This window comes from Anguilla rostrata, chromosome 9 (genome assembly GCF_018555375.3).
Source record: "Anguilla rostrata isolate EN2019 chromosome 9, ASM1855537v3, whole genome shotgun sequence".
Classification (NCBI taxonomy): domain Eukaryota; kingdom Metazoa; phylum Chordata; class Actinopteri; order Anguilliformes; family Anguillidae; genus Anguilla; species Anguilla rostrata.
The window spans coordinates 39,000,143-39,026,826 of NC_057941.1; the positions used below are offsets into that span (position 1 = coordinate 39,000,143).

General features: G+C 38.8%; 3 protein-coding genes across 18 annotated transcripts; 1 reads left to right on the forward strand and 2 right to left on the reverse strand.

Annotated features, from left to right (window-relative positions):
* Positions 1-1,967: 1,967 nt before the first annotated feature.
* LOC135263738 (uncharacterized) lies at positions 1,968-22,034 on the reverse strand. Of its 16 annotated transcripts, XM_064352086.1 has the most exons (8): positions 19,853-19,990; positions 18,267-18,363; positions 18,090-18,145; positions 17,720-17,921; positions 15,655-15,801; positions 14,335-14,455; positions 5,166-5,278; positions 3,615-4,154 (listed from the first exon to the last, which is right to left on the reverse strand). In XM_064352086.1, exons 3-8 carry the CDS (start codon positions 18,131-18,133, stop codon positions 4,056-4,058), a joined length of 726 nt encoding a protein of 241 aa, XP_064208156.1. In that variant the 5' UTR covers positions 18,134-18,145; positions 18,267-18,363; positions 19,853-19,990; the 3' UTR covers positions 3,615-4,055. The 16 variants fall into 16 exon arrangements, 15 of the variants coding, with proteins under 15 accessions (XP_064208161.1, XP_064208156.1, XP_064208160.1 ...); XM_064352090.1 differs by lacking the exons at positions 18,267-18,363; positions 19,853-19,990 and adding an exon at positions 21,896-22,034; XM_064352081.1 differs by lacking the exons at positions 18,090-18,145; positions 18,267-18,363; positions 19,853-19,990 and adding exons at positions 19,995-20,068; positions 21,896-22,025.
* On the forward strand, positions 20,818-22,572 carry ttc36 (tetratricopeptide repeat domain 36). The gene is made up of 3 exons (XM_064352096.1): positions 20,818-21,058; positions 21,218-21,406; positions 21,918-22,572. The coding sequence occupies exons 1-3, from the start codon at positions 20,953-20,955 to the stop codon at positions 22,190-22,192; spliced, it is 570 nt and encodes a 189-aa protein (XP_064208166.1). The 5' UTR covers positions 20,818-20,952; the 3' UTR covers positions 22,193-22,572.
* c1qb (complement component 1, q subcomponent, B chain) lies at positions 22,573-24,704 on the reverse strand. Its single transcript, XM_064352095.1, has 3 exons — positions 24,548-24,704; positions 23,846-24,027; positions 22,573-23,323 (listed from the first exon to the last, which is right to left on the reverse strand). Exons 2-3 carry the CDS (start codon positions 24,012-24,014, stop codon positions 22,785-22,787), a joined length of 708 nt encoding a protein of 235 aa, XP_064208165.1. The 5' UTR covers positions 24,015-24,027; positions 24,548-24,704; the 3' UTR covers positions 22,573-22,784.
* Between the last annotated feature and the right edge of the window lie 1,980 nt (positions 24,705-26,684).

Genomic DNA, 26,684 nt, shown 5'->3' on the forward strand with positions numbered 1-26,684 from the left:
TTCAAAAAGTCAATTATCTGAAACTTCACCGATTTTTGTTTAACATCAATGTCATCAAAGCTGAACATATCCTTTTATCATATCCAATGTGGGAAATTTTTTTTAAAACAGTTAGCCAAGGTATACTTAAATCATTCATATGGTCAAATTGCATGTTTTGTTGAATCTAAGTGAAAATAATTAACAAAACTTCTATATGGTACAACCGTAACATTGTGTATTTTTGCATTTTAATGTACAATTACAGTTTACTTGTTGAATTTAACAGTTTGAAAAATAAAACAGTAAATGTGACGTGCAAAATATTAGGCACCCTTCCAGTTGACCCATTAATACTTTTTCTGAAGGTCTCAAAACGTTATTGACTCGTTAGACCTTGAATTAAGCCAGGTCAAGATAATTCCAGAGCTTAATAAATACTCTGACCATTCTTACCTCTCAGCGTCTTGTACTTACTTTCAACAGCCATCTAAGCACATGACTGAGCACTTGAAAATAAAGATAACTGACTCTTACAAAGCAGGGGAGGACTATAAGAATGTACCTAATCCCTCACAGCTTGGAATTTCCACTGTTAGAAACATCATTAAGAAATGGAAGTTAACCGTTGAAGTCAAAACAAAATCTGGAAGTCTGAGAAAAATCTGCTCATAGATTGGTCAGCTATGCAAAACAAAACGCATATATCACTGCAAAGGACCTGTTTGGCTGATACCAGCGTAGTGGTGCACTGGTCCACTGCAGCATTGTTTACACATAATTGATCTGCATCAAAGAAATGTCTGAAGGAAACCATTACTGTAATCTCATCACAAAAGTCAGTGTTTGAAGTTTGCAGCACAACACTTAGATAAGCCAAAGACTTTCTGGAATAAAGTGCTGTTCACTGATGAAACAAAAATATATGGAGCATCGCGTAGTTCTGGCAGGCCACGAGAGTCAAGCGCTCCGGCTGAATCAGCTGATGGCTCAGCTGAGTGATGTTCGCCTATCACAGTACATTCACTAACAGGGCGGTCTACTTAAACAGCCTCCCTCTACTCATTCGGCTGCTCCTCCTGCATGCAAACGCTGCACGTTGCTTCGTAAATCCCCTCCACCACCCCAGCTCCATCCCCATGCGTCAAGAATTTGCATTCTCCATTGCTATGTGTTAAGAATTTGTATTGCTCCATCCCCATGTGTTAAGAACTTGCTTTGCTGCTGGATCTGTTCTGTGTGTACCCCTCTAGGGGGGTTTGGCTGCTGGCCTCCTGGCCTTATCCACGCGGGCTGTGTGGTTGGCGGGAGAGCTCCAGAACAGAGCCATACCTCCAAACATAACTGTATTGCCTTTATTGTCAATAAAGTTCTACTTTGATGACAGTGGTCCTGACAGAAAACCCTTTGGCCACAACCTGCACGGATAAGGGAAGCATTTGAAGAAAAGTATACCTTGCCAACCATTACAGTGTAGATCTACATTGCTTTGGGTTTTGTGGCAACCAGTGGCACAGGAAATGTTGTGCAGCTGGAGGAAAGAATGTTTTCAACTAAATTTCAACAAATCCTAAAAGCAAAGTCTGTGAAGAAATTGAAGTCTGGTTTTTTTTTTAAATGTCTGTAAAAAACAGGTGTTAACTTGTTTCAGAACAAGATCAACGTGGCCATTCATTATTGGAGACATTGTCAGCGTGTTGGAGTAAGGGACAGTCACCATAAAAGTAACAGCTTTAGGATTTTGCTAATTTATTCAGAAAACACTTGCCCTAGCACTATGAAATTGTACTTCCAACAGCCTTGACATGTCAGTAGTCTAGTCATTAGCCATTTCAGTTACATTCACAACTTCATTGAGTCGAATACAATTAAAACCAAGGTTGTCATGATTTTATCACAGTAAATGAAATTGTTACAGTAAATGAAAATGCCCTTGTGGCAAGTGAGTGCCACCCCTCCTGGTTTTAAACACTCCCGGGAGACAACCGTTTCGTTCTTAGCACTTCCGTGCTTTTTTTTATTTACGCTCTTGGGTTTTTTCAGACAGTCATTCAAACACCAATGTTTCGTAGCTGTCTTGTCACCGGCGCTCGTCCCTCCCTCCGGCTTCCGGTCTCGCTTTTAAAAACCCCAGGCTCACTGTTGAAAGCAATCAGAGGCAATCAGCGCAATTAAACAATTAACAATTATCGGCGCTGATTACCTCCAGCTGACAGTTGTGACAAAGGATCAGAGAGTCGCTCCTCTCACACTCTCTCTCTGCAGCCGACGCTCAAACCACGCCCACCCCACCACAGCCCTATAATGTGCATTGTTTTTTTCTGCACATACTAATGTTAATCAAGGAAACACATTCCAGTTGTAACATGAAACCAGCCACATCATCAGATTATGAAGCATGGGGACTCATTCATGAAAAAGACTGTGCTTAAACATTGGTGCACAAGCAACTTTGTAACTCACCGTAACATATGTTGTAATGTCCAAATAGATGAGGAAAGCTCCTTTTGTTTGTTTTTTAACACCCAGTTAAGCACTTACAAAGCAAACAGACAACTAGACGGACCAATCTGGTGCACGCTTATTATAAATGCCTATGACCACGTAGCTGTTTCTTTTCCATTACACATGGGGATTTTCCGTTGTTATTTTCTGTTCTTGGACTTAATAAATGGCAACAAGCCAATTGTCATATTTTTCTGTTTCTGTCTGTTCACCACGTGATACAGTGGTTACGCCCAGCCCTGTATCACACAACTCAGAGATAGCATAACTGTAACAGCTGTAACATTTATACAGACATACATCATGTTTTTTGATCATCTAGCATCCAATTCCTGCAAGAATATGCTCCACAGACCATACTTTTTAAGGACAGATCACTTTTTAATAATGTATGATTTATGATTTGTGATGTATGATTTTATTTATTGCAAAAAATATATATATATATATATCCGGAACAGATTTTTACCTAGCTCTCTCTTTTAGGAAGTATTTCCCACAAAGGCTATCACATTGCTCCATTCCTTTGAGAAGTGGTATAGGACTGAATTTCACATTTACAAACCTGAAATGCCTATGGTAGCCACATTGTACAGTAATTTACTGACCATGTTACATTCATCAAGCATAACATTGATGGCAACTCTCCCCTATTTTTGTAAAAAGAGAAAATCTTTAAAAATGTTTATATGGCCCATAATTTGGTTGCAAGAGCACTGAATCTCTGAGTTGAGCAATCTCAGGACGTGTGGCATCTTAGCTACTAGGGGGCTTGCGCAAACGGTTTATTTTATTTAAGTCATTGATTGGATAAAGAGCTTACACACCTTGTTCTCGAGGCCTTATTTGGCTGCTAATCAAAATGAGACCACAAATACCTGCAGAAACTGCAGCCCTGAAGGGTAGTTTGTAACAGCAGAGCCCTTTTGGGTTCCTATGGTTCTATCTGTGGCCAAATTGCCTCAATTGTCCTTGTCCTGGGTTAACTTGGTACATGAGGGGACAGACATCTTAGAAGAAGAAGAAGAAGAAGAGACAAACAGATACACTGCTGGGGAGAGGACACAACTAAAGAAACAAAGCAGAATCACAGATAACTCTGGGAGAATTCTCCCTCTCACATCAAGGCAGAACTGGAACAAATATTTTATTTGAAATATACCTCAGTAAAGTTGCACAAGTTTAAAAGACGCTTGCATTTTCAGCAATAGTAAGAACATAATTCAAGAGCAAAGCAAGGCACTCAACAATCAATTGAGCAACATCCCTTCACTAACTGTCCTATCTTGTAGTTTTCTGAAATTTTCCAATGTCATGTGCATATGCTGGTCATTGGGGGTGTTCTTTGGTTGTCCTATACCGGGTCCTTTTTCAAGGAATTTTATTTCCCACATTATTCAGAGCAAAATTTTTCTTGCATATCAAGAATGTGTTTTTGAGTGTAACCAAGTTTCCTTGAAAATTTTCATGGAAAATTCTGAGTGGCTTTCAATTTTATCAGCATATAAAGGGTTTGAGTATTTCAAATACATGTTTTAACGGAGGTATTATGTAGAATACTGCAAAAGCATTTATTCAGCATCCTTCTCCATTAGTTGCTCAAACTCCAGCAAATGCTCCATGTCCTCATCCAGAGACTGGCAAAACTCCGAAAGCATCACATCCAAAGCCTGCAAGGACAAGATTGTTGTCAAAACAGATTGTATATTTCTGGGAGAAAAGATTTCTCTAGTCAGTCATACATCCAAAGTTTCCATCAGCCTGAGAGGGTAGTACTACATACATTACAAAAATGTTTATTTTGTTGAGTTAAGTCATAGATGCACATTCTAAGAGCACCTTTGTAAAAATCTAATTCTCATTCTTTTGGGGTAAAACATAAGAGACTAAATAAAGCAGGGAGATGGTGATTTGTGGGGGTGCAATGGCACCCCCTGCCATGCATAACCACACGCCCCTGAATGCACACTATTCTTGCCCAGGGCCTTGCTTCACGTATGTCGCTTAAACAACTTGAGACCCTCTTGCAATAGAAATCTTCCTCAACAGTATTCACCCCAGGCCAGGAAATCTGATGAATGCACCGATATGCCTTTTGAATGCAATGCACACTTTCCTAATTGCTCGATATAGATGCTGTTACTTTAGGCCACTTATATTTTCTATTCTTTGGCTCTACCATTAGCCTATTTCTCATTTAATTTCTTATTTCTCTTTCTCTTCTTCATTTCTCTGTTTCGTTTTAATTTCCTCATTTACTACTGCATTTATTGTGTAATCTTGTATCCTGCTTGTTGATTTTATTTATATTTTGTTCTTGTCTTAAAACATGGAACACTGCAATGCATTTTATATTTGAAGCAAATGAACAAATAAAGATTATTATTAGGACTATATTTTCAGCATTGAAAACAACATATAAAAATTAACTGAATGTTATATAAATATATATTTCTCCCCTTTCAATGGTCAAACTGCTACAAAATACTTATCGAAGTGAATGTGAATTAAACCTTATTTTTCCTTTCCTAGTACCTTTTTGCTTTTACCATTGACTCATTGCAGCACCCCCAACTTGTACTGTATATTGTAACAATGGCCCTGTGCATGATTATAAAATACAAGTTGTGGCAAAGAGGCAGAAAAAGTCTTTGTCCATGTTTTTCAAGTTGAATACTTACAATGTCCGTAAAAACTTGTCTGTGGTAGTTTCTTAGTGGTATGTTTTCCATTGTAATGCCCCTGTGCTGTAGGACACTGAAAAGCTGATGGAACAGGACATCCAGCATCCAGCCTTAGATTGAAAAGAGAAGCAGGAGGAAAAATTCCAGAAAAAAATGAGCTAGCGTTGCCTTTTAGACAAGAAGCCTTTAACTATTTTAATGAAAATCACTTTAAATAAAAAGTTTTGACAATCTAGCGCTCGACAATAAGGAGTGCCCACTGGGGTTGGAACAGGAAGATGTTTTAAAGACAAATTGGAAGGGAAACTACACTACAGCTTGATCATTTCTGTACTGATTCTTGCTACTCAATAACACATGCTACTGCTTGACCATTCATTAATATTTGTATGGTTGCCCTTTACTGAAATTTGCTTAACAATAACTAGTGTTACAGCTTTATCATTCATTCCTTTTTGTGCCAAATTAAATGAACTCACTAGTCACGTTTCCATTAAATTGTCAAGCGAATTTTAAGCAAACTTTTGAAATATCGCAAAAAAAAAAAAAAAAAAGGAAATGCGAATTAAGAGTGCTTCCATTACCTAGTTTGGAGCATATGAACCAGGCTACGCAAAGTGTAGTTACGTCAGAAGTTGGCGCTATAGGCTACGTTACGTATGGCTGTCATCCGGGAAGACGCTGACAACGGAAACAGCTGATCAGTCATGTGACTTAAATGTTCGCTACGTCAGAACTTAGTCGAAAAACTGTTTCCATTTCTCATTTTGCTCTTCTTTTTTTCGTACTTTTTGCGCATTTTGCTGTTTCCATAAATAGCAAAATGCGCAAAATGGCAAAATGCGCATCAAAATACGTTTATGGAAACACGGCTACTGTGGCTGTTCTCATTTACAGAACCAGTCTTAGTAAATACCCCGCTAAACTGAAAACATGCGGCAACATAATTTTGTGCCACTGATGGTAATTTGTGGCATGTTTAGTAAATATGGCCCTAAAATTCGACAGAAATATTGTTTATTCTACAATACGTTTCTTTAATGTAATGTTAATTAATATTTTAATCATTTATATCGATTTTTAGTTTTTCTGTTTTTATTGCCTAATATATAGCCTATACAGCCTACAATAAAACCATAACAATATAGGCTGTATAATTAAGGCTGGGTGTTTGTCACAGAAAATACTGGCTAAAGTCAGTCACAGTATAGTTGTTGAAAATCACAGAAAACTGAAAAAGTGGCAAAAATACAAAAGAATGTTTCAAAAAATACATTTATTAAATTAATAGATCTCATATGCGAAACGATTGCAATAGCATGTGCAACTACAGCAACATTAACAGGTGCGTGACGTTTTAAAAAAAATCAGAGGGCAGTTGCCGCTATAGAAACAAATACCACTAATATGCATTGATAGAGACCGTTCTAGATTTAATCACTTTTGTCCATCACAGAAAGAAAGCATGCCACACACATTAGGCCTACTAAAATAATAAAACAGGGTTTACTGTGTGTTCAATTTTATTTCGTTAAAGTTTGTTTTGGTACAACATGTTGTACAGTTTGAGGTAGAGCATATTGTCTACTGACACGTTACTGCCACGTGACACGTCACGGAAGGACAGCTCATCAAAAACTCTTGGCAGGGGCCGTCACACAAATCATTACAACAACTGACAAGGACTGTATTTTTGATCCCAGCACATTGTAAAACCTACATTGGCGCAATTGGTTCCTCCCAGTTTTTTTGTTTACAGTGCTCAAAATTTCAAAAACTAAGTCCCAAAAAGAGTGCAAAAAAGTGTAGAGGGTGGCTAACAGTCAAAGAGTAATAGAAAAAAAAGAAAACAATATTCAAAATTAACCTGCCATGTTGCTTCACAATAGAGCTACCTCCTCTAGATGCTGATGCCAACAACATTCTCCTTCTTTGGATTTGGTTGGCAGGTCGCATCCAACCTCAAGGTGCATACACCGCCACCCACTGTGCTGGAGTGTGAGGCTGGCAGTCTATCTTCCATACATCCTTCTGCCTAATCCTGTTATTCTAAGAAAATTTTAAAGAGCCTTACCCACTGCCACTTTTCCCTTTCCTCCCCCTAATATCCCATGTATACCCCAACCCTGCACAGTTTCTCTGAGCCTTTCAAACATTCTCTCCCTGTCTAGATCATAAAATTCACAAAAAATCAGCAAGTGCTGCTGTTTCATCTACTAAACACTCATCACATAACCCTGTTTCATGTTTACCAATTAATTTCAGTGATGAATTTAATCCTGTATGCCCATACTGTAACCTACTCCGTATAATTTCCTCTCTCCTACAGTTCCAACTCCCCTCCTCTTTCTTAACTGATTTATGTAATTATAAATATTCCTCCTTTTATTGTCCCATTGAGTTTGCCAGATATTGATCAAATATATAAGATCAAATCAAGGACTTGACTTCCCTACATCCCAATGCTACCTGTATATCAACCATCTTTTCCCAGCAGTCCTAGCCACAGCATCCATGTTCTCATTGTCTTCCACCCCAACACTCCTATCCTCTCCAACAACATTCTTTCCATAAGCATATCTCCCTATCCAACCTACTGAACTCTGAGGCAGAATGTGATCATTCCCATTATCACAGCCTCATACACTGACACAGAGTCTGATACCTAGCATACAGCCTAATGTCAAATTCAGGAATTTACACCCCTGCTCCTACCCTGCCACTGACTGGGTCCTTAGATCCGTCTGAGTAGCATTTACCATCTACATACCTTCCCACACACCTATTTACATCCTCGCTCTCATATCTCTATCTCTCCAAGTCCATGTTCAGCAATTTTATCTTCAATTGTCCAACCAAATGTCCTCTGCTTGCCTACTCTCCTCTCCAAATGCTCCGTCATTGCTATCAATGCAGGATAACTTTCAGAGCTCCCTTTAAACCTTGCCCAATAGGCTAGTGCAAGTTTATCCCGTCTAAGCTGCAATGGCCATTCCCCAGTTTCAACCTGTAGTGCCTTAACAGGTGTTGACCTGAAGGCCTCGGTACAGTCTCAAAGTTCTTGAATGTATTCTAGCCGCATGAGACTTGAGTTAACTGCCTCATCATAAAGAAAGCACCCATAATCTAAAGTTAATCGTATCAATACCTGATACAAACACAACAAGGTTTGTCTGCTCACACCCGAATCATAACCTGGCACTGTCTTCATTGGATTAAATATCTTCCTGCATTTTGTTTTGATATGCTCCAAATGTCTCTTCCATGTAAGCCTCTCATCTAACCACATACCGAGATACTTAAATTCTGCTACTCTTCCTATATCCTGTCCATAAATTTGCAGCTTTATATCCTTAATCCTTCTCCTTGAGTAAATCATAAAACATTCCACATTGCTCCATCATCTGCATACAGGGCCGCTCCCATTCCCTGCCCCACATTCTTCAATATTTTGTCTATCATTATTGTGAATAATACTGGACGGACTACACTTGCCTGGGGAGTACTATCATCCACTTCAAACACGTGACAATTCTGACCCCACCCTTACTCGAAAGCGAAAGTCCATGACCCAGTTATACAGACAATCACCGATTACCATTGCATTCAGTTTAATTAACAGCTCTTCCCTCCACATGGTGTGATAAGACTTCTCAATGTCAAAGTATACAACACTCAGCACTTCTTTCATTGTCAGAGGCTTCTTTATCTCTGTATTGGGATGGCAGGTATGCCGATAATTTCCTCTTTTACACGAACGTTTTCTTACGCTTTTATATTTTCTTTACCAAAACTCACTCACGGCCACTCATATGCATTTCATGACGGCAAATGTATTCCTTTTATTAAAAAGTTACACCAGTTCACCACTGTGCCATTTCTACTAACTATATTTCTTCACTTGGCTACCGTACAAAACCTTCTTATCAGCAAACGCCACGTTTCTACATTCATGTTACCTCGCCCTGTTCTCTATCTAGCCACATACAAACAATTACTACGTATGTACGTTCTGCAACTCCCCATTAAAACATTACATTTAAAACCACTCATAAGTATAACTACTAGTACTGAACATGAGAAAAGCGCATTAGTGCAATAGATTTCACACGTTACTTAACCCTCCACTTTAACAGCAAATGCTTTATACCAACGGTTATATATACCATTCCATAAGGAAACTAAGCTCGCTCATGGTCACTTTATTTACTCCGCACTATAGTCTGTGATCATGTCAACCTTCACCTACATGCCCATTCTGCTAAAAACATATTGTTTCAACTACGCAATTTCATCATTTCATCCAAATTTCTCTCACACTGTTGTTATTTTCTCATATGCAAAGCCTACTGGGACATATGCGTCTGCTCCTATTCTCCACTATCAAGTTTTCCGGTTCTAGCTTAGCAAAACAGCGAACAGGATTCCCACCTGCAGATAAGCCAATCAAAATACCTTATAAACCTTACAAACACTAAAAATGCACCTCCACGAAATAACAGACAACGGAGCAGGACAGCAGGGTACACAAGTTGCGACCTAGGCAGCTCTAATTCTATGGGCTTGCTGATTCTTTTCTCAATCAAGGCTTGTTGGATGGCCGTCAAATCCGTGAGTACATACACTGGCCATATTTCACCTGCGTTTCTGTTGCGTTTACATTTACGCCACCGCACCCTTTGTCACAGCCACTGTTTTACATATATAGCAAACCGAAACTGCTAAACAGTACACGCTCATCAGAGTGTACAAATTCACAGCCATAATCCACAACCCTTTCTTACAGGGTCACTACGCATTTCCCACTCTCATAATAAAACGCTTTGCAAAAAGCGGAAACTGAGGAAATATTGGGTAGCATTGCTTTGGAATACATCTTATTTAATTTTGGTGAGGCAAGATAGGCTATATTGTTTGTAGTACCGTAACTTGGCGTCATTTTGATATCAATACTTTTGAGTAACTTGGCATTTTTGTACGTTGAAAACTTGTTTTTTATGAGATTTCACTTATACAACGACTATATATGGTTACTTTAGTATTTATTGATTTTTATCGACTTAATCACCTGAAATTGAAATATTCTTCCGCGGCCGTTTGGGCATATTATTTACCGTTGTCAAGCAAAACTCTCGTTGGTAGTTCGACTTGGACCGTTGTTATGCAACAAACAGGATATAACAGGCCAATATACAGATTGTAACTGTTTTATATATCCTCTCAAACACATTAATGTTTTTATGCGACCATTCACTTTCATGTCTTGACATCCGAGGCGACAGAATGCATTCACATTCTACAAATAACTGGTAACAACAGCAGAAAACATGCACACGTCGTAAACAATTCGCTGTTGAATTGATTAATTTGACTCTTACCATCATTTCCAATATAGGCTAATCGCAAAATGACAAGAATAAATAGAATGAAAACTCGGACTTGCGTGAAAATGTAAATTAATCAATATTAATGTGGTACACAGTGGTACAGCCACCGTTTTCTTTACTCGAAAGTTATTGCTAGCGGAGCAGCGGAGTGTGCCCTCTAGATGCGAACCATGCACCATAAATATGTCTAGTCTTCCTGGTCTTTTTGTGGAATTGAAGAATCGCAGAGTGAAATTATGGCAGTCTGAAAAAGCAGAAGGGACGATTACTAGAATTAACCTGTTATTTTACCCTGACAAAAAGTGCGGAAGGTGATTTCTAGTTTGCTTTTACTGTATCCCCAATGTAAATTACGCAGCACTACCGCATACCTCACATAACTATAAGTCAAACGTTTTGAGTCAATTGTAACGGACTAACAAAGAAAATCCGGAAGAAAATATTCAGCAACCAAATTAAACCATTTGAATGTTTTGGTACGTAGGCTAATATGCTGTCCCAACATGAATGCTTAACATTTTATAAAACGAATACTAAAGCAAGAAAAGAACAGAAGAGCACACGTTATAATCCTCAATCTTAATTTCTCATTTGTTCCAAAACATTGGCAGGCTATAACCAAAAGTAGGTTACTGCGCCGCATAACATACAAGTTTGAATTCAAGATATTATAATGAAAATAAATCGGTTTGCGGCCGCAGCTTTTTAAAAATGGCGGTTGAAATAAAATACTGCGAGTAGGCTAGTCGACCAATCAGAAATATTCAGCGCTTGCGCCCCACCCCAAAAGTTCCGATACTTTTTGAAAGTACTACCCCCCGAGCAGGGACTTTTTTGGGGGTAAAATAAAGTCCCCAGAACTTAATTTAGACCCTGGTTCCTGTGGTAGAAACGCACTCAGTTCCTCAAAAGGTTCCTAGTTCCTGGGGAAAGTTCCTGCGGTGGAAACGTGGCTTATATCTTTCTTGTAGTATGGTCCCCGGAACTGCACACAATATTCCAAGTGTGGTCTGACAAATGTATTGTATAAGATAAATATAACTTCCTTGGATTTATACTCAGTACTTTTGCCTATATGTCCCAGCATCCTGTTGGCTTTTTTTTACTGCTACAGCACAGTGCCTAGAACCAGAAAGGCTTTGATCAACCATTACTCCCAAGTCTTTTTCAAACTGAGCCCATTCCAATTTTGTTCCTCCCATAAAGTAATTCTGGGAGGAACAAAATTGGAATGTTTTAGATGGTTAGGCCAGAGCAGGAAGAAGTTTGCTGGAAGACTCACCTCTTTTGCTTTGCCCCAGTAGTGAGGTTTAGAACAACGCTTTCATTTAGGTGAAGAGCAGCCTAGCTCTGGTCTGTTTTCTGCCAGAACCATCCTGTTACCCTACACATGGTAATGTGATCTCTTTGTCTTATTGGTTGTAATGAATCTTATATTTTTGTTATTGTATGTAGATATGGACTCTTGTTTTGTTTGTGGCATTTGTTGTGTTACTGTCCGTTGATGCGCCCGGTTACTGAAACTCAGGTTTACTTTTGGGACATAACACAATACCCTCCCATAAGCTAGACACTTTGTATTTTTAACATCTCCCACCTCTGTATTAACAGCCTTCCACAATGTAACTGGGTGTGGTATTTCACTAGATAGTTTCCGAGAACCCTATCATAACCTTTTATTCTGGAACCTCCTCTCACTGCCTGCCTGCTTTCCTATACCACCCCTTTCCTTCATTTGCAGATCTACTTCCATCTCCCTCCCTATTCATTTTTCCTCTCACTTCCGTAAAGTTAAACTCTTCATCTCTCATTCCACTAGGGCTCTCCGTGCCATATCTAACAGAATACCTTTCCAATGCCGGCCTCAGTCACAGCATTGTTCTGCAGATTCGCCCCAACACTCCTAAATCCCGCGTTAACTTTCAATATGTTCAAACATTCCTGCCGTGGCAGGTAGCTAAGCTGCTTGGCGGTGACAACCGACTTAACAAACTCAATGCAAAAGAATGGTTGTTTAACATGCACAGATCAAAACACTACTCAGTTAGTCATCCAGAAAGCAAGGGTTATACACAAATCAGTTAGTCCTCCAGAAATCGGTCATACACAAATACAAGTTTTATTTTTATTGCAACTATCAATCTCACTCCCAAAACCAACCAATCTCATTCCTCGTCCACTCAACTTCTCCTCCTGGGAAACCCCACCCTCTTGGTCCCTACCATGACGTCTTGGTTTTATGATTACATTGGGCAAACATACCACTGCTGGTTTCATAGTATCCATCCATCCATTATCTATAACTGCTGAGCAAGGTCCTGGGTGTGGGGTGCTGGAGCCTATCCCGTGCATTGGGCGAGAGGCAGGATTACACCCTGGACAGGCTGCCAATCTATTGCAGGGCACACACACACACATCATTCACTCACACACTCATACCTATGGCCAATTTAGAGTCTCCAGATAGTCTACCCGTATGTCTTTGGACTGTGGGAGGAAACCAGAGTGCCTGGAGGAAACCCACGTGGACACAGGGAGAACATGAAAACTCCACACAGAAAAGCCCAAGCCGAGACTCAGAGCCACGATCTGCTTGCTGTGAGGCAACAGTGCTATCTACCCTAGTAGCCACCGTGCCTATTCTTTTTAGTCTATTTCAGAATCAGTAAAGTAAACATTTAGACCTTCTATGCCTAGTGTCTGGTGGCCTATTCCTAAACCCACCAAATTTTTGATATGTGGCATGACAAATGCTATAAAATAACCCAGAGCTTTACGTTCTGTTCGGTCCCACTCTCCACCCGCATTGCAGAAGTTTTTCCTGGACCTACATACTGTAGAAGACGAACAACAAACATAGCGTGCTACCACGACATGACACGGATACAATAGATAAGTAAATAAAAATGTTTAAATGAAAAACTTGATTGTGTGTGTGGCATATTTTATTCTGGGGTGTGCAGCAGGATAAAGATGTAGTATGACGTGGCTGTGTTTGTGTGTATGAGGGTTTAAGAGTTAGCCGCTAATTCTGTACGTACACTCACACAACGCGACATGCTAAAACTTGTTACCGGAGAGAAAAACTGTTTGTGGACTGACTACGTGTTAAATATGAGTGCAGCCGGTGCGGGCCAATGACAGAGCTCTTTGTCACAATTGCAAAAATGCAAAATTTCACTCTCAAAGGTGCTCTGAGAGAATCTTTGCAACAACAATCACACTGCTTCAACTCCCCAGACAATAAATCAGTAACAAGTAGCAGTGACAATTGTTTGAAGTTAAAAAATAAATAAAAAATGCATTGATTGGCTGTTGCATTTCATTGCTTTTGTCCATTATGGAAAGAGCATGCTTTTTGCCTTTAACAGAACATTGTTAGATTCAACTTGAGCAACATTTTGTCATAGAGTTGGGATTTAATTAGTATTTTTGCTTAAGAAAATGTTTTAATGGGTTTGCTTCCATGGTGTCGGTGTCTGCCCACAATGCTACCAAGTGTAACAAGGAATGATTTGTTTCAGGATCTCATGTCAGCTTTGATCTGACATTTTTATTGAAGCTAGGAGCTACAGCTGCAGATGGTACACATTTCTTTGGTAAATATGTTTTACTCTGGTCCAGTACAGGAGTGAAGCAGCATTGGTGTATGCAATTGTTTAGAAAATTAAGCCAGAATAATTGACAGGAGCACAAAGCATCAGATACACCAGGCCTCCATGACTGGAGTTGTGCATCCCTAGGCTAAAGGCAGGTAATCTTTAATGTTTGACACTCACTGTCCAGCAGCCTCCCAGACTGCTCCTTCTCTGTAAAACACTGTGCTTTGCTGGGCCCCAGCTCCAGAAGGCAATCCATCAGGAAGAAATCCATTAACCAGCTGCTGGCGTACTGCCTGACCTAACAAAATATGAACATAGAGACACATAATTTAGAGAACAGGCCATTAATATACTCTCACCATCTTTGTTTGAACTAGAGAGTGATTGAGTGAAATTTTATCTACCTTACGTTTTTAAAACCACAGGTGGCCTAATACCTTTAGCCTGTAGTCCAAGAAAGACAGGCACTAAAGCTGGAAGAAGTATGGTAAAATGTTAGGCTTAGATGTGCGGGGCCAATGTGCAGGGCCAAGTAAACATATTGTGGCAAGGAGGTTATTCCCAGTGAGAAATTGCAAAGATTTCCAGGTGCAGTGTTCAGTACACACTCAGAAGTGTCTAGATGATGGACATTAATGTTAACAGGAGAAAACCAGGAAGATCAAGAGGAAGAAGACAAATATCTTGTGTTGTCTTGCAAAAGAGACCATCACAAAACTGCACCACAACTACAGGAAGACCTCAATGCAGCTAGAGAGAAAGCAGTTTCCCTGACTACAGTGAATCAGCAAGAATGATCTGCTGGTCTAAAAGGATGTGTATCTGCGAAAAACTCTTTGCTACATGCTCTTAACTAGAAGAAAAGACTCCAGTGGACCAAGCACCAACAACACTGGACCTAGAAAAACTGGGAAAAGGCAGATACACATCCTTTCAGACCAGCAGATCATAGTTACCATTTGGTATTACGCTACCTGTAAAACTTAAGGTAGAAAAGATTTCAGTCAATTTAACTATTGACTCAAGAAAACAGTCAAAAAACAAAATCACTCATGAATCAAATCATCATTCATACAATCAATTGTATTTTCAATTAATTAATACATTCATTCAATATGGCAAATAATCAATATGTCAGTCATCTAGCAAATCAATCAATCATTCAACCAATCAGAAAATTCTTTCTGTACATTGTATTTAAAAGTGAGTCATGAGCAGCATGAACCCATAAAATTACTAAATGCACCAAGTGCCAGAGGTAATTTCTGACATTTAAAAAACAATGCCAGACGGCATCATTATTTTACTCTCTCTCGCTCTCTAACACACATGTGCAAGGTCACACACGAGAGGACAGCGTACTGTAGAATGGCTGCAAATTAGTTTTTTTTGTGAAGTCAGCATCTTTTATTTCAAATACCAGTGTAGTTGTATATACTGCAGTAGAAGCAGAATGTTGCATATAATACCACCATGGGGTTGGCAGAGGGAGTGTACCTGGGAGAACTGCTGAATCGTCACCTGTGACTGACACCTGGCCAGCTCTGACAGGACCACAGCACTGGCTTCTTCAACAAGGACTTCTGGGAGCAAATCAGCTTCTATGACTTCATCCACTGCCTTCTCCCTCTGTACCTCCTCCACCTTTAACACCCCACAACCCAAGAAAAACACCTTTTGTTCTCTTTCAATGGCATACAGGACAGCTCAGGGTCCCACTTTTTTCACCCAGTGTAACAATGTATAACTATACACAGGAACTTTGGGGCCTCTGGCTCCCTGACCACGGGATTGACCCTCTGTTGAGTCACGTTCATCATCAACTTTTTTGGTTAACCAAGGAATAATGATGTGCCTGTCCCTTTCCTCTTGCAACACTACAAGGGAATTCCTTTGTTGTTTTACATTGTTAAAACGTTATTTTATGAGACTGATTACATGAACTAACCATATAACATAGAGTTTGGTGTCACTAACTCATAACACAAATTAACCTTTGTTAAATGGTAGTACTGCTAACCTCTGTTTAGCCGTCGCAGAATTGTCATTTCTTCTTATTACAATTGTATAATATTACTAAATGCAGATGTCACTTCAGTCACTGTTTCTGTTGAAACACTAGCCAGTTGAGCAGTCTTTGCTACTGAAGCTCCTGCCATCTGTTCACCAATAATGAACCCTCTCTCAAAGTCAATTGAATCTTTTTCCTCTTGCCATCTTGATTCAAGGTCAACTGGGCCTGCTCAGCATCTTTATACATGTCACAGAGCATGATAGTATGTTATTTGCTTAATTGTATCATAGTAGCATCTGCATTTGTTATGTTATGATGCTACTCATTTATTCAGATTTTTATTTTAATTGTCACCCATCTGTACACACACACACACACACACACACACATATATATATATATATATATATATATATATATATAATTTCTCTTCTGGTGCTTGTAGTTCCCTTATGCAGCAAAATTATATTTTCCCATACATTACATTGCCATTCTTCATTTGTCTTTTTTCAAAATTTGTCTAGAACAGTATAAGGAAACTTGCAAAAGGATGTTTAAATTAGGAAGTTAGATATCTCTAATTTAGTAGACACTGTTGTTACTACTCATTTATTTTATTTAACCAGGAAACCTCCATTGAGGTCGAAATCTCTTTTGCAAGGGGGGCCTTACATAAAACATCAAGTTACAGAACAAGACAGTTGACAAGAGAGTTACAAACATCAAATGGGGAATTAGACAGTAGTGTTAAAGTAATTAAAAAGCAGAGCAGAAAATAAAAGCAGGAGCATACTTCAGTCACAGAGCTATGAATTATAAAAACTAACAATGAACAATGATGAATCAATGATTTAGCACCTGAAATGAAGAGCAAAGCACAATGGCAAACTGAGTCTCCACTTGATTTTATGACTACATTTATTCCTGAAATTTAAAGCTTAACTTTGTTCTCAGTTTCTTAATTAATTTATCTATATGCAATTTAAAACTAAGCTTATAGTCTAGCCAGATCCCAAGGTATTTATAACAAGAAACTCCTTCAAGCACTTGCATTAAGGACCAGCTGCAGATCAAAAAGTGCAGACTGAATATAATTAGAGTATTCTGAAGTATTTGAAAGGCTTGTGCAAGAGTGGGGGCATCTCAATAAAGAATTGTATTGTCAGCATATAAATGGATATTACAATTTGAGTTGATTAAAACAAGCAAAAGATTATTCATATAAATAGTAAATAACACAGGATCCAGGATGGACCATTGAGGGACTCTCAAGAGATATACATATGGTTCTATTGGAAAGGTCATTTGAAAACCAATTTACTACAGTAAACCCAAAACCAATGTCCCTTAATCTGTCAATTAATGGTCAACTGTATCAAAGGCCATAGAAAGGTTAATAAAAAGGGAAGCACAGTGCTGTTTATAGTCATTTACATTTTATGCCATTTTATGCTTTGGCTATACTATGTTGCCAATTAATGGTCAAAACAATACATCATATTTGAATTTTAATTAGTTTTGAAACTTGCATCAGACTTTGCAACTCACCAGTCCAGGTAGGAGGAGCTGTACCATCTCAGATATGATTTCTGAAGCACAGCGCCGAATGGTCACCTCAGCCAGGTAAACATCTACAAAGTCCCTGGTGTATCTCTGGAAGGTTGCCACAGTGATCTCACGCACCAAGTCCAGCAACAGGTCATCTAAGAGCCACTGAGCCAGGGGAAAACGGCTTCTCTCACCAGCAATGCTGTCAATGTAAATGTATAACATGCTACATTTTAACCTTAGGACAAATGCCACCTGTCTACATAAGAATGCACTGTAGGACTTCACCATTCCTGATTATTGTACCAATCTGTACTTTATTTGATAAAACTGACTTATGCATAAGCAAAACTACCAAAAGTCAACATACTTTGGGTGTCTCATTTTGGTCACACATCCTCCCCTGTAAGTCATTCCAGTTTTGTACTATAAAAAGCGACAAAGATTGCAGGAAGTATGTTAGTGTACTGTGTGAAAATCAGCCATTCCCAAAAGCAATGATCAATAGCCTGTCTATTCATGTATTTTCTGCGATGTTGCTGTTTACCTAATCATTTCTCTTTGGAGGCAATATGGGATCAGACCTGAAATCACCGTCCAACTGTTGTGCAGAGACATCTGAGGTCTGAAAATCATCTCTGTCCCTGTTTTCATATGTATTTAATAATGTTTTAACGTGACCATGGTAATTACTAATCGTATTAACAATGTTAGCTTTACTAAAAGCAGGGGTTAAATTGGGGGTGGACGCGGGTGGACGACGTCCACCCACCTTTGGTAAATAAATAAATCATTTTGACCGGCAGTTTTACAAATAACTATGACAATCCAGTCAATTTATGCTCCAGTCCATGTGTTCCAGAATAAACAGCCCCAACGCACACTGGCTATTATTAACTGACAGCTGGTCAGCAACTAAGCTAGGATTGAATATTTCCCACATACATAACGTTTTATTCAGCGGCGACTGAAAATTGGTGGGGCGCAAAACTTTGCTTTAAACTAATCATTGATCTCCTGTTTTCATTAGTAATTTTCCTTTATAATCAAGCGTGCCAACGATCGGATTAATCAAATGGCAAGTAGCCTAACACACAGTGTTTTCATACCGTGTTAGGGGGATTAAATAATAAATTCAATTTATCCGTTAAAAATCCGTTTTAATTACCAAGTAGTCTACACTTAACAAATAAGATACACCAGTCTGTTATCTACCGCGTTAGCTCTCAGAATAACCAGCAAAAACAAAACCTGCACTTCAATTTTGTTTACAATCTAGCCGCATTGCAGATATTTGCCATGAATACGAGTGCAGAGAAAGAAGTGCATGTATCCGCAAATAATGTTGATTAAAAATGTGCACAATTTCGTACTGCAAATGAAAATAAATGTAGGCTATACGGCCTAGCTACTGGCTAAAACTGCCTAGGCCTATTTGGGGAGAGCTGGCTATTATGATAGTATTGAGTAGCCTATTTTGTGGATTAATTGTATTGATACTCAAGGAAAATCAGGGAAAGATTCCGCCACTGCTTAGTGATTAAAACGGATTTTTCTAAATCGCATTTATCATTTAATCTCTCGAACACAACGCGAAGAAGCTGTGTCCCTTTCCAACTGATTAGTCAGATGTTTGCATGCTTGTTAATCACTGAAAATTAATTAAAACGGTTTGAGATCAATGATTAGTTTAAAAGAAAGTTTTGCGCCTCACCAGTTTAAGAAAGATGGATAAAGGAGGAAGAAAGTGAGGACAAGAGGATGACCGATTATTTTCGTGGGTAAAAACAATTCTCAGCATCAATGACACTCAATATATTTCAAGTTTTTTTATGTAAAAGCTTGCATCAATAGTATACATTCTTTTTAAAACATTCTTTTCCTTAATTACAATTATGTGCACAATACATTAAAGATATTAACTATTTTGAGCTGAGACATTCATTGGTTTGTACCTTTTTTCACCCACCTCCCACCGGATCTCAGGGTCCACCCACCTCCCAAATCCCAATTTAACCCCGGACTAAAAAAGACAACAATACTACCAGTATATCCCTATTGTTACAAGCATTATCAAATATATTATTTTATTTCTGAGTAATACATTCTTTATTATTTTTAAGCAAGACCTACCTGGCGACTCGGGATTGAGCGTGTGGCTGCCGTCTTCCCTTTTGACCCAGGACACAATTGTCACTGCGAATGACTTTGGGTGGACTTGAGCCTTGGTTAAGTTTCATATTCCTGTGCATCTTGGTCTTACAGCAAAACTTACGTTTCAAGAAACTCTGTAGTCCGTCTCCAGAAATACTGTTGTGCCAAGACGTGCGCGTAATACCACATGTATATCTGTCAGTAAACACAAGCAAATACTTTAAGATGACTGGCCAGAAAATGTATGATACGACGTAGCCTAAACGCCTGTCCACTCAGTAGGGGAATCTACATTATGCGTTGCGGAGAATGACAATTAAAAGAAGCTGACTCACACAGACACAGCTGAACTCTCACTCTTTTAACACTTCTTTCTAAACATGACAAAACAAATGGAAAAATATTCGCATTTAAAGGAGCTACAGGCTATTTCCCTAGCTCGCATTTAGAATAATTATAAAACTGCATGCATTCACTACTGTGTACTTTCTCGCACCTGGAGACAGCTGTAACCAAGCAACCGAACCGTTTAGGTAGGCTAGTTTAACCACGAGTTTATTTAGTGTAGTATAGGGTAGCCTACTTCACATATTCGTCGATGTTATTAGGCTATGCAATATCTAAGTAAAAATATGAACCACTTGGCACTTCGTTTTCAATCACTCATTTCACTCGTTGTTTAAATCTTGCATTGGCATATTATTTTCAATAGGCTAATGGAATTCTGGGTGTCTTCAACATCAGACACAATTTAGCTAATCCAAAAATGAATAGCCTACGGGTAACGTCAGGTTACATAAAAGGATAACGGTTTAAAGAAAAAAAAATCGACTCATGGAAACCACACAAGTCATCCTAAGCATGCACTTTTGTACTAATCAAATACAGATGTGTTCCCCGTCATACAATATCAAAGTCCTCTGAAAGTAACCCACCCCCTTTATGATTGGTTAAAACTTCTAGACGGTCTGGATTAACGGTACGCGTGGTATTTTACAGTCAGTAAACTACACACCAGCTCTAGTTAAAACGCTTTACTTAAAACAGCGTTAACACCATTCCGCTTTCGTTTTCCTAGCATGGCTACAGCACACGACAGAGCGGTTCTTCAAACTATATTCACCCCGACCACCCCATTCGGAGATGTGCCTGGCTTGAACAGAGTGGAGGACCTGAAAGATGACGGTAAAATTTGCCACGTCTCCGCCTAAATAATGACGAAAGGATATGGATTCATGCAAACAGCATGCAAATATACTAATATATTTGAGTTTACTATTATTATACCGGAGTTTTTCCTTTCGACAGCTTCTGAATATAACCTAACGTTTGCTATTATTCCAGACAACGAGTTCGACTCACACCTTTTGAAGCAGGTGAAGGACTTGGAGCTTCAGGGTGTTGCGGCAGCAGAATTGGGCGACTTGCCCACTGCACTAGAGCGCTTCAATGAGGCCATCGAGGTACTGCCAGAGAGAGCTTCTGCCTATAACAACCGAGCCCAGACGCGTCGGCTTCAGGGTGACACTGAAGGTAGTTACATCGCAAAAATGTAAAAGTCGCTCTTTGTTACCAGCAATAATTCTGGTTTAATTTCCAGAGCAACTATACACCAATGCTGCCGTTCCCCTATATTGGACCACAGCAAAATATTTTCATCAAAGATTTATGTGCAATCTGTAGCTCATGACTATAAAAATTGTACAAAGAGATGATTAAGCTGATTTAGTCATTAAGAGTAGAAGTAGCCATGAAATTTCAGCATAACACATTATAGAGCTGTGTACAAAATATATATAAGTACTTGTGTTTTTAGTTGCATATAATGTACTGCTAGTGCACTGATGATTTTGGGATAATGGATTTGAATACACATGGTTAAATTGTATTTGTATGATTTAGTAAATTTTACAACTCAAGAGTAATAATATAATCATAATAATAATAATTGTAATAATTATAATAATTATAATAATAATAAAACCATTCCATAACCCGCCCTTATTGTGCACCCTGATTCACCTTGTTTTCCTCTGTGTCTCAGGAGCGCTGGAGGATCTGGAGCAAGCCGTTTCTCTGAGTGGAGGTGCAGGTTATACTGCCTGTCAAGCGTTGGTGCAGAGAGGCCTGCTGCTCCGTCTGGCATGTCGGGACGAGGAAGCGCGTGTGGACTTTGAGCGCGCAGCGGCACTAGGCAGCGAGTTTGCCCGGCACCAGGCAGTGCTGCTCAATCCCTATGCTGCGCTCTGCAACCGCATGCTATCCGGGGTCATCAACAAACTGCGCAACCCGGAGATTAATGGGTCACATGATCCATAGGCGGTGGAGTTTAACAGGCTAATTTGGACAAGAGATGATACATGCACCAGTTTCCAATTTGATTGTCAGTTCCGGAAATTATTTGTAACTCAATTCAAACTATTGCAAAATAGGCGCTTTGACAGTTTTTTCAATAAATGAACTAATTTCCTGAGTTAACTGAATTGAAATGGAACTGACCTCAATGCGGACCTGTGGACATGTGTGTGTCTTTTTTCCTTACTACTTCTGTTTCTTATTCTGGTACCTGTAAAATTTTCAGACGTGCCTGCCACCTTGTCTTTACTGGAATTTAGAGGCTACTTGATGCCAGCCCTCATATATTATTCAGGTAAAATAATTATCAATTGAAAACAGTTAATAAACACAGTGTCGCTCAATTGTGCTGTTTGTGGCTTATTTATTGTTACAAATAATGGCATATTTTTTAACACGTTCCAGTACAGTCACTTAATAGTATGAAATAAGTGAAAGCAGAAAGTATCATTTTCACTGCCACATATGACAGTAGTGAAGTTTTTAAAAGAAATATTTATACTATTATTATTGGCAGTGCTCCAGAGTTGTTCCACCTGTGGCCTACAGGGGAGCTCTAGCTGACTGCGAAGAGCAGAAAGCCGGTGAAAATGCTGTCAGCACCAGCACTGCTCGTGACAGAGATGTTGTCAGTGGGCTGTAAGGAGACTTCATCCCCCACTTCCAGCTTCAGCACCAATGAGCCAGAGGTCACCAGGAAACCTCTCTCTGCTGAGTCACAGAAACCCACCTTCGTCTCCAGTCCCTTCTTAATATTGAGGCAGATGACAGCGCGCCCAGTCACGTGGAAGGCAAAATAGTAGTAGCCCTTGATGGTGCTCCGGAAAACTCCTTTGTTCAGGGAGTCGCCCTCTACGACTGCCCCTTCAAACTCTATGGGGGTGTCTCGTTTGAGCTGGTTTTTGTAGAACTTTTTGACGGAGAAGTAGGATTTCTTGGAAGAAGTGACTGCCATTGATATCCCTCTCTCTCCCTTGGGACCTGGAAATCCAGGTATGCCTGGAAACCCAGGGTCCCCCTCAACGCCTGCCCTCCCTGGGAACCCCATCAACCCAGGTTCCCCCTTCTGCCCCTTCAAAAGCTGGCCGTGATCCCCTGCAGCAATATAACAAGTATGTTAAATAAAAGGCTTGCATTATTTAACTAATACAATATTTCAAATGAACTAACATGACATTGATACTGAAGTCATGGCCATGTGTACAAAGTATAGTTATGAATTCCTCTGTATGAGGCTACATCTTCAATGAATTAGTTATTAATTATATTTTGTATAATATATAAATGTGGTACCTCTATAGCTACAAATGAATTAAACTTCTAATATACAATAGCTATGGATAATGTTCCTTTGCATTCATTCTGTGAAGGGGAATTTCAGTTTTCGTTACATCAAATTTGACTTGGGCCAAATTACATTTGAAAATACTTTAAACATTTAAGATATTAGCAAAATTCCTGCAGATTTCTGACAATTTTAAATACAAACATTTGTCCGGAATATGATTGACAAGTATTCAAAGTTATTTTTTTTTAAAAATGTATATAACCCAAGTCTGTTCATTGTTTTTTGTGTTTACATTCTATCATCTCTGACAACAATGGTAAAAGCATTACCGTCATCTCCTTTCAGTCCCTTTGGCCCATCTTTCCCATTTGGCCCGTGTGAGCCTGGAATGCCTGGCACACCAGGGTAACCCCTGTATGCACTGCATGTGTCTGCGACTGATGAAGTCACAAAAGAAATCAGAATTCCAATCAGTGCTGTGGCTTGGACTGACATCATGGGATAAGAAGATCTAAAAAAAAGGAACCACAACAGGGTAATCGATAAACAGTAGCTCAACATAATTTATTTTGGAAACCTCTGTAAAAATTAATTTTAAGTATGTAAGTATTTTGTTCATGAGAGGTTGTCAGAGGCCAACTGTTCCTGGGTCAAAAGGTCTGTCTTAATAATAGTCTATTTAGTACTACATAACCATCTGTAATAATTTAACACATTTTGCTATCAAGGCTATGAGATCAAAGCCCAAGTGCACCTCCAAGTACTCCGTGACCATGTTTAAGCATCTGTTCACTGTTTCTGGGCACTTTGACCAGAAGGCATTTTTATATGATTACAGAAATGCACTTTAAATCTATATCAATTCAGTTTGTGCCAATTCCATTTAATTTTTTAAAAATGTACACAACAGAGGAATTTTACAATAAAAAACTTAAAAGTAACCTTTTATTTTCAGAGCAGAATCATTTCAAGAATTATTGAAATTACAACATGAATGGAGATATAGAATTTTATCTATGTATATAACTCACCAAGTATTCACCAATGTCTGCAGTAAGATGAGTCGTATGGTAAAGAGGCAGTTGGAGCGCTCTCACTCCAGCCAGATCACATGAAGAAATACATTATTAAGAAAACAAATGTGAAAGATTGCTACAGTTCATCCCAGAGGAAGTCAGGAAAAAAATAGCAATGATGACAGTGGCCATATTTTCCCTTACATTGTTTCACTTCTGCTTTTGAGTTGATTTCCCAAAACTGTTTTCATATCCTTGCTTTTTATTTAAAACAGCACATGTACACATATACACACAATTTACCCCTGTATTTAGGCTGGAGTGGGTTTATTAGCATTCTTTCAATTTTTTACAGTGAAATTTTCAATGAGTCTGGCCACATGATACACAATTTGAAAGTGTTAAAACTCACGGTTCTATCTCTATAAACTATTTTACCATGCCAATGTTTTAGCGACAGCGGTTCCTTGTTTCATAACATGTGGGGTGGCAAAACAAGCTTGTGGGGTCCTCACTTTCTTTGCATTCTGGAACTCCGTAGACAACAAGAAGCACAATAAAGTCAATATGCTTGTCACGGCAAGAATCCAGCAAACAAAATCCATAGTAATTTTTAGTCCCTAAAACATGCTAACTTGGAGAAAGAAACTCGATATATTCAATGTTTACTTAAAAATACTCCGGAGGAATTATCATTGTTGTCTGTTTTACTGTTGCATACACACTGAAACTATTGTATACAAAAGAATATTGTTAAGTCCAGTTTGTATATATTCTCTGGAACAAAACAAGCCTAACTATAAGCTTCTCTGACCAGTACTGGCCAAGCAGTCCCTCAATATAGCCAATGTGACCCACAAAGACTCAACAAGAACAGTGTAACTTCTGCCTAGTACATTGCCAGCCATTGGAAAACTATTATACTAACGACTGAGAAGCATTTTAGATGAAGAATTTACGTGTCTAGCGATTGTTTGACTGGCATAAAAGGACAAATTGTTTCTCCTGTGTAAACAAACCATAACTTTTTCAGTGTGCATGCTGAAAACGTTGCACTTGAGTCCCAACATTCTTGAGACTTCATGCCTACAAGGGCTGTTTTACAAAAAAAAAAAAGGATTTTTTGCAATGGCTAAATCTAAACAGAAGACTCCACATTTGGAGGCCCTGGAAGAAATCACTCATCAGAGCGAATATTTCTAGGAAAGACAATGAAAACCACTTTAAATCCATAGCAGAGGGCATGTTCACTGAAGGATTAAATCCCATTTTTATATTGGTGAGCATCTAAATACATTCTTAAAATATTTTATTATTATCCAGTACTCTTATAAATAAGGAATAGGCATGCAGAATATGCAGAATATTTAGAATTTAGAATATTTTGACATGTTGATGGGGGTGGGGTATTTGATGAAAGCTTCAATCAAAAGACCTCAATCAATGGATTAGTAAACTAGATAGCTAATGTATTTGTTTTCTACAATCTTACAGACCTGCTGTTGCCAGAGGTTGACAGGAGAGGGAGGTAGAACAGGGTCGGGAGAAGGAGATTGAGAGGGAGGGGAGAGTGACCGGCAGTGGGAAAGCCAGCTACTTTTAAGCATACTTCTTTCATAAGCATTTAGCATACAATATATATAATTTTGTGTAATGACCCATAAATATAACTTGGTTACCAAGTGTCATTTTGGAGTCTCCAAATGGCCTTTTTGGAAACATGCCAAGAAAAACATAGCTCAGAAAAAACTGTGCCTAATGCACATTTTTGGTGGTATTGTCGTAAGATTTGAACTTGGATTTGTCCAGTGTTGTGGCTGTGACTGTTGCTACATTGTGTTTCTAAGCCCATCAGACACAGCCACAAACATCTGTATCCACTTTAAAAATAAAAAAAAAACTTTTAGATGAGAGAACTTCCACTTCCACTGTGTTTCAAATTCTATTACCCTCTATTTCAGTAATATTTAGAGTAATTCTCTTGAAAAACAAACTCCCAAGGGTTACCTTTTAGAAGAGACTAAGATTATGCCTGTAGTCAAAAGGGTTCAAGAATAGTAACCATTTTATTTTGGGTATGTTATGTTCAGGCTTTTGTTTAAAAAATGGGGTGATACTTAAGGGGATAAATGCATGTGAAATTTATTTTAAT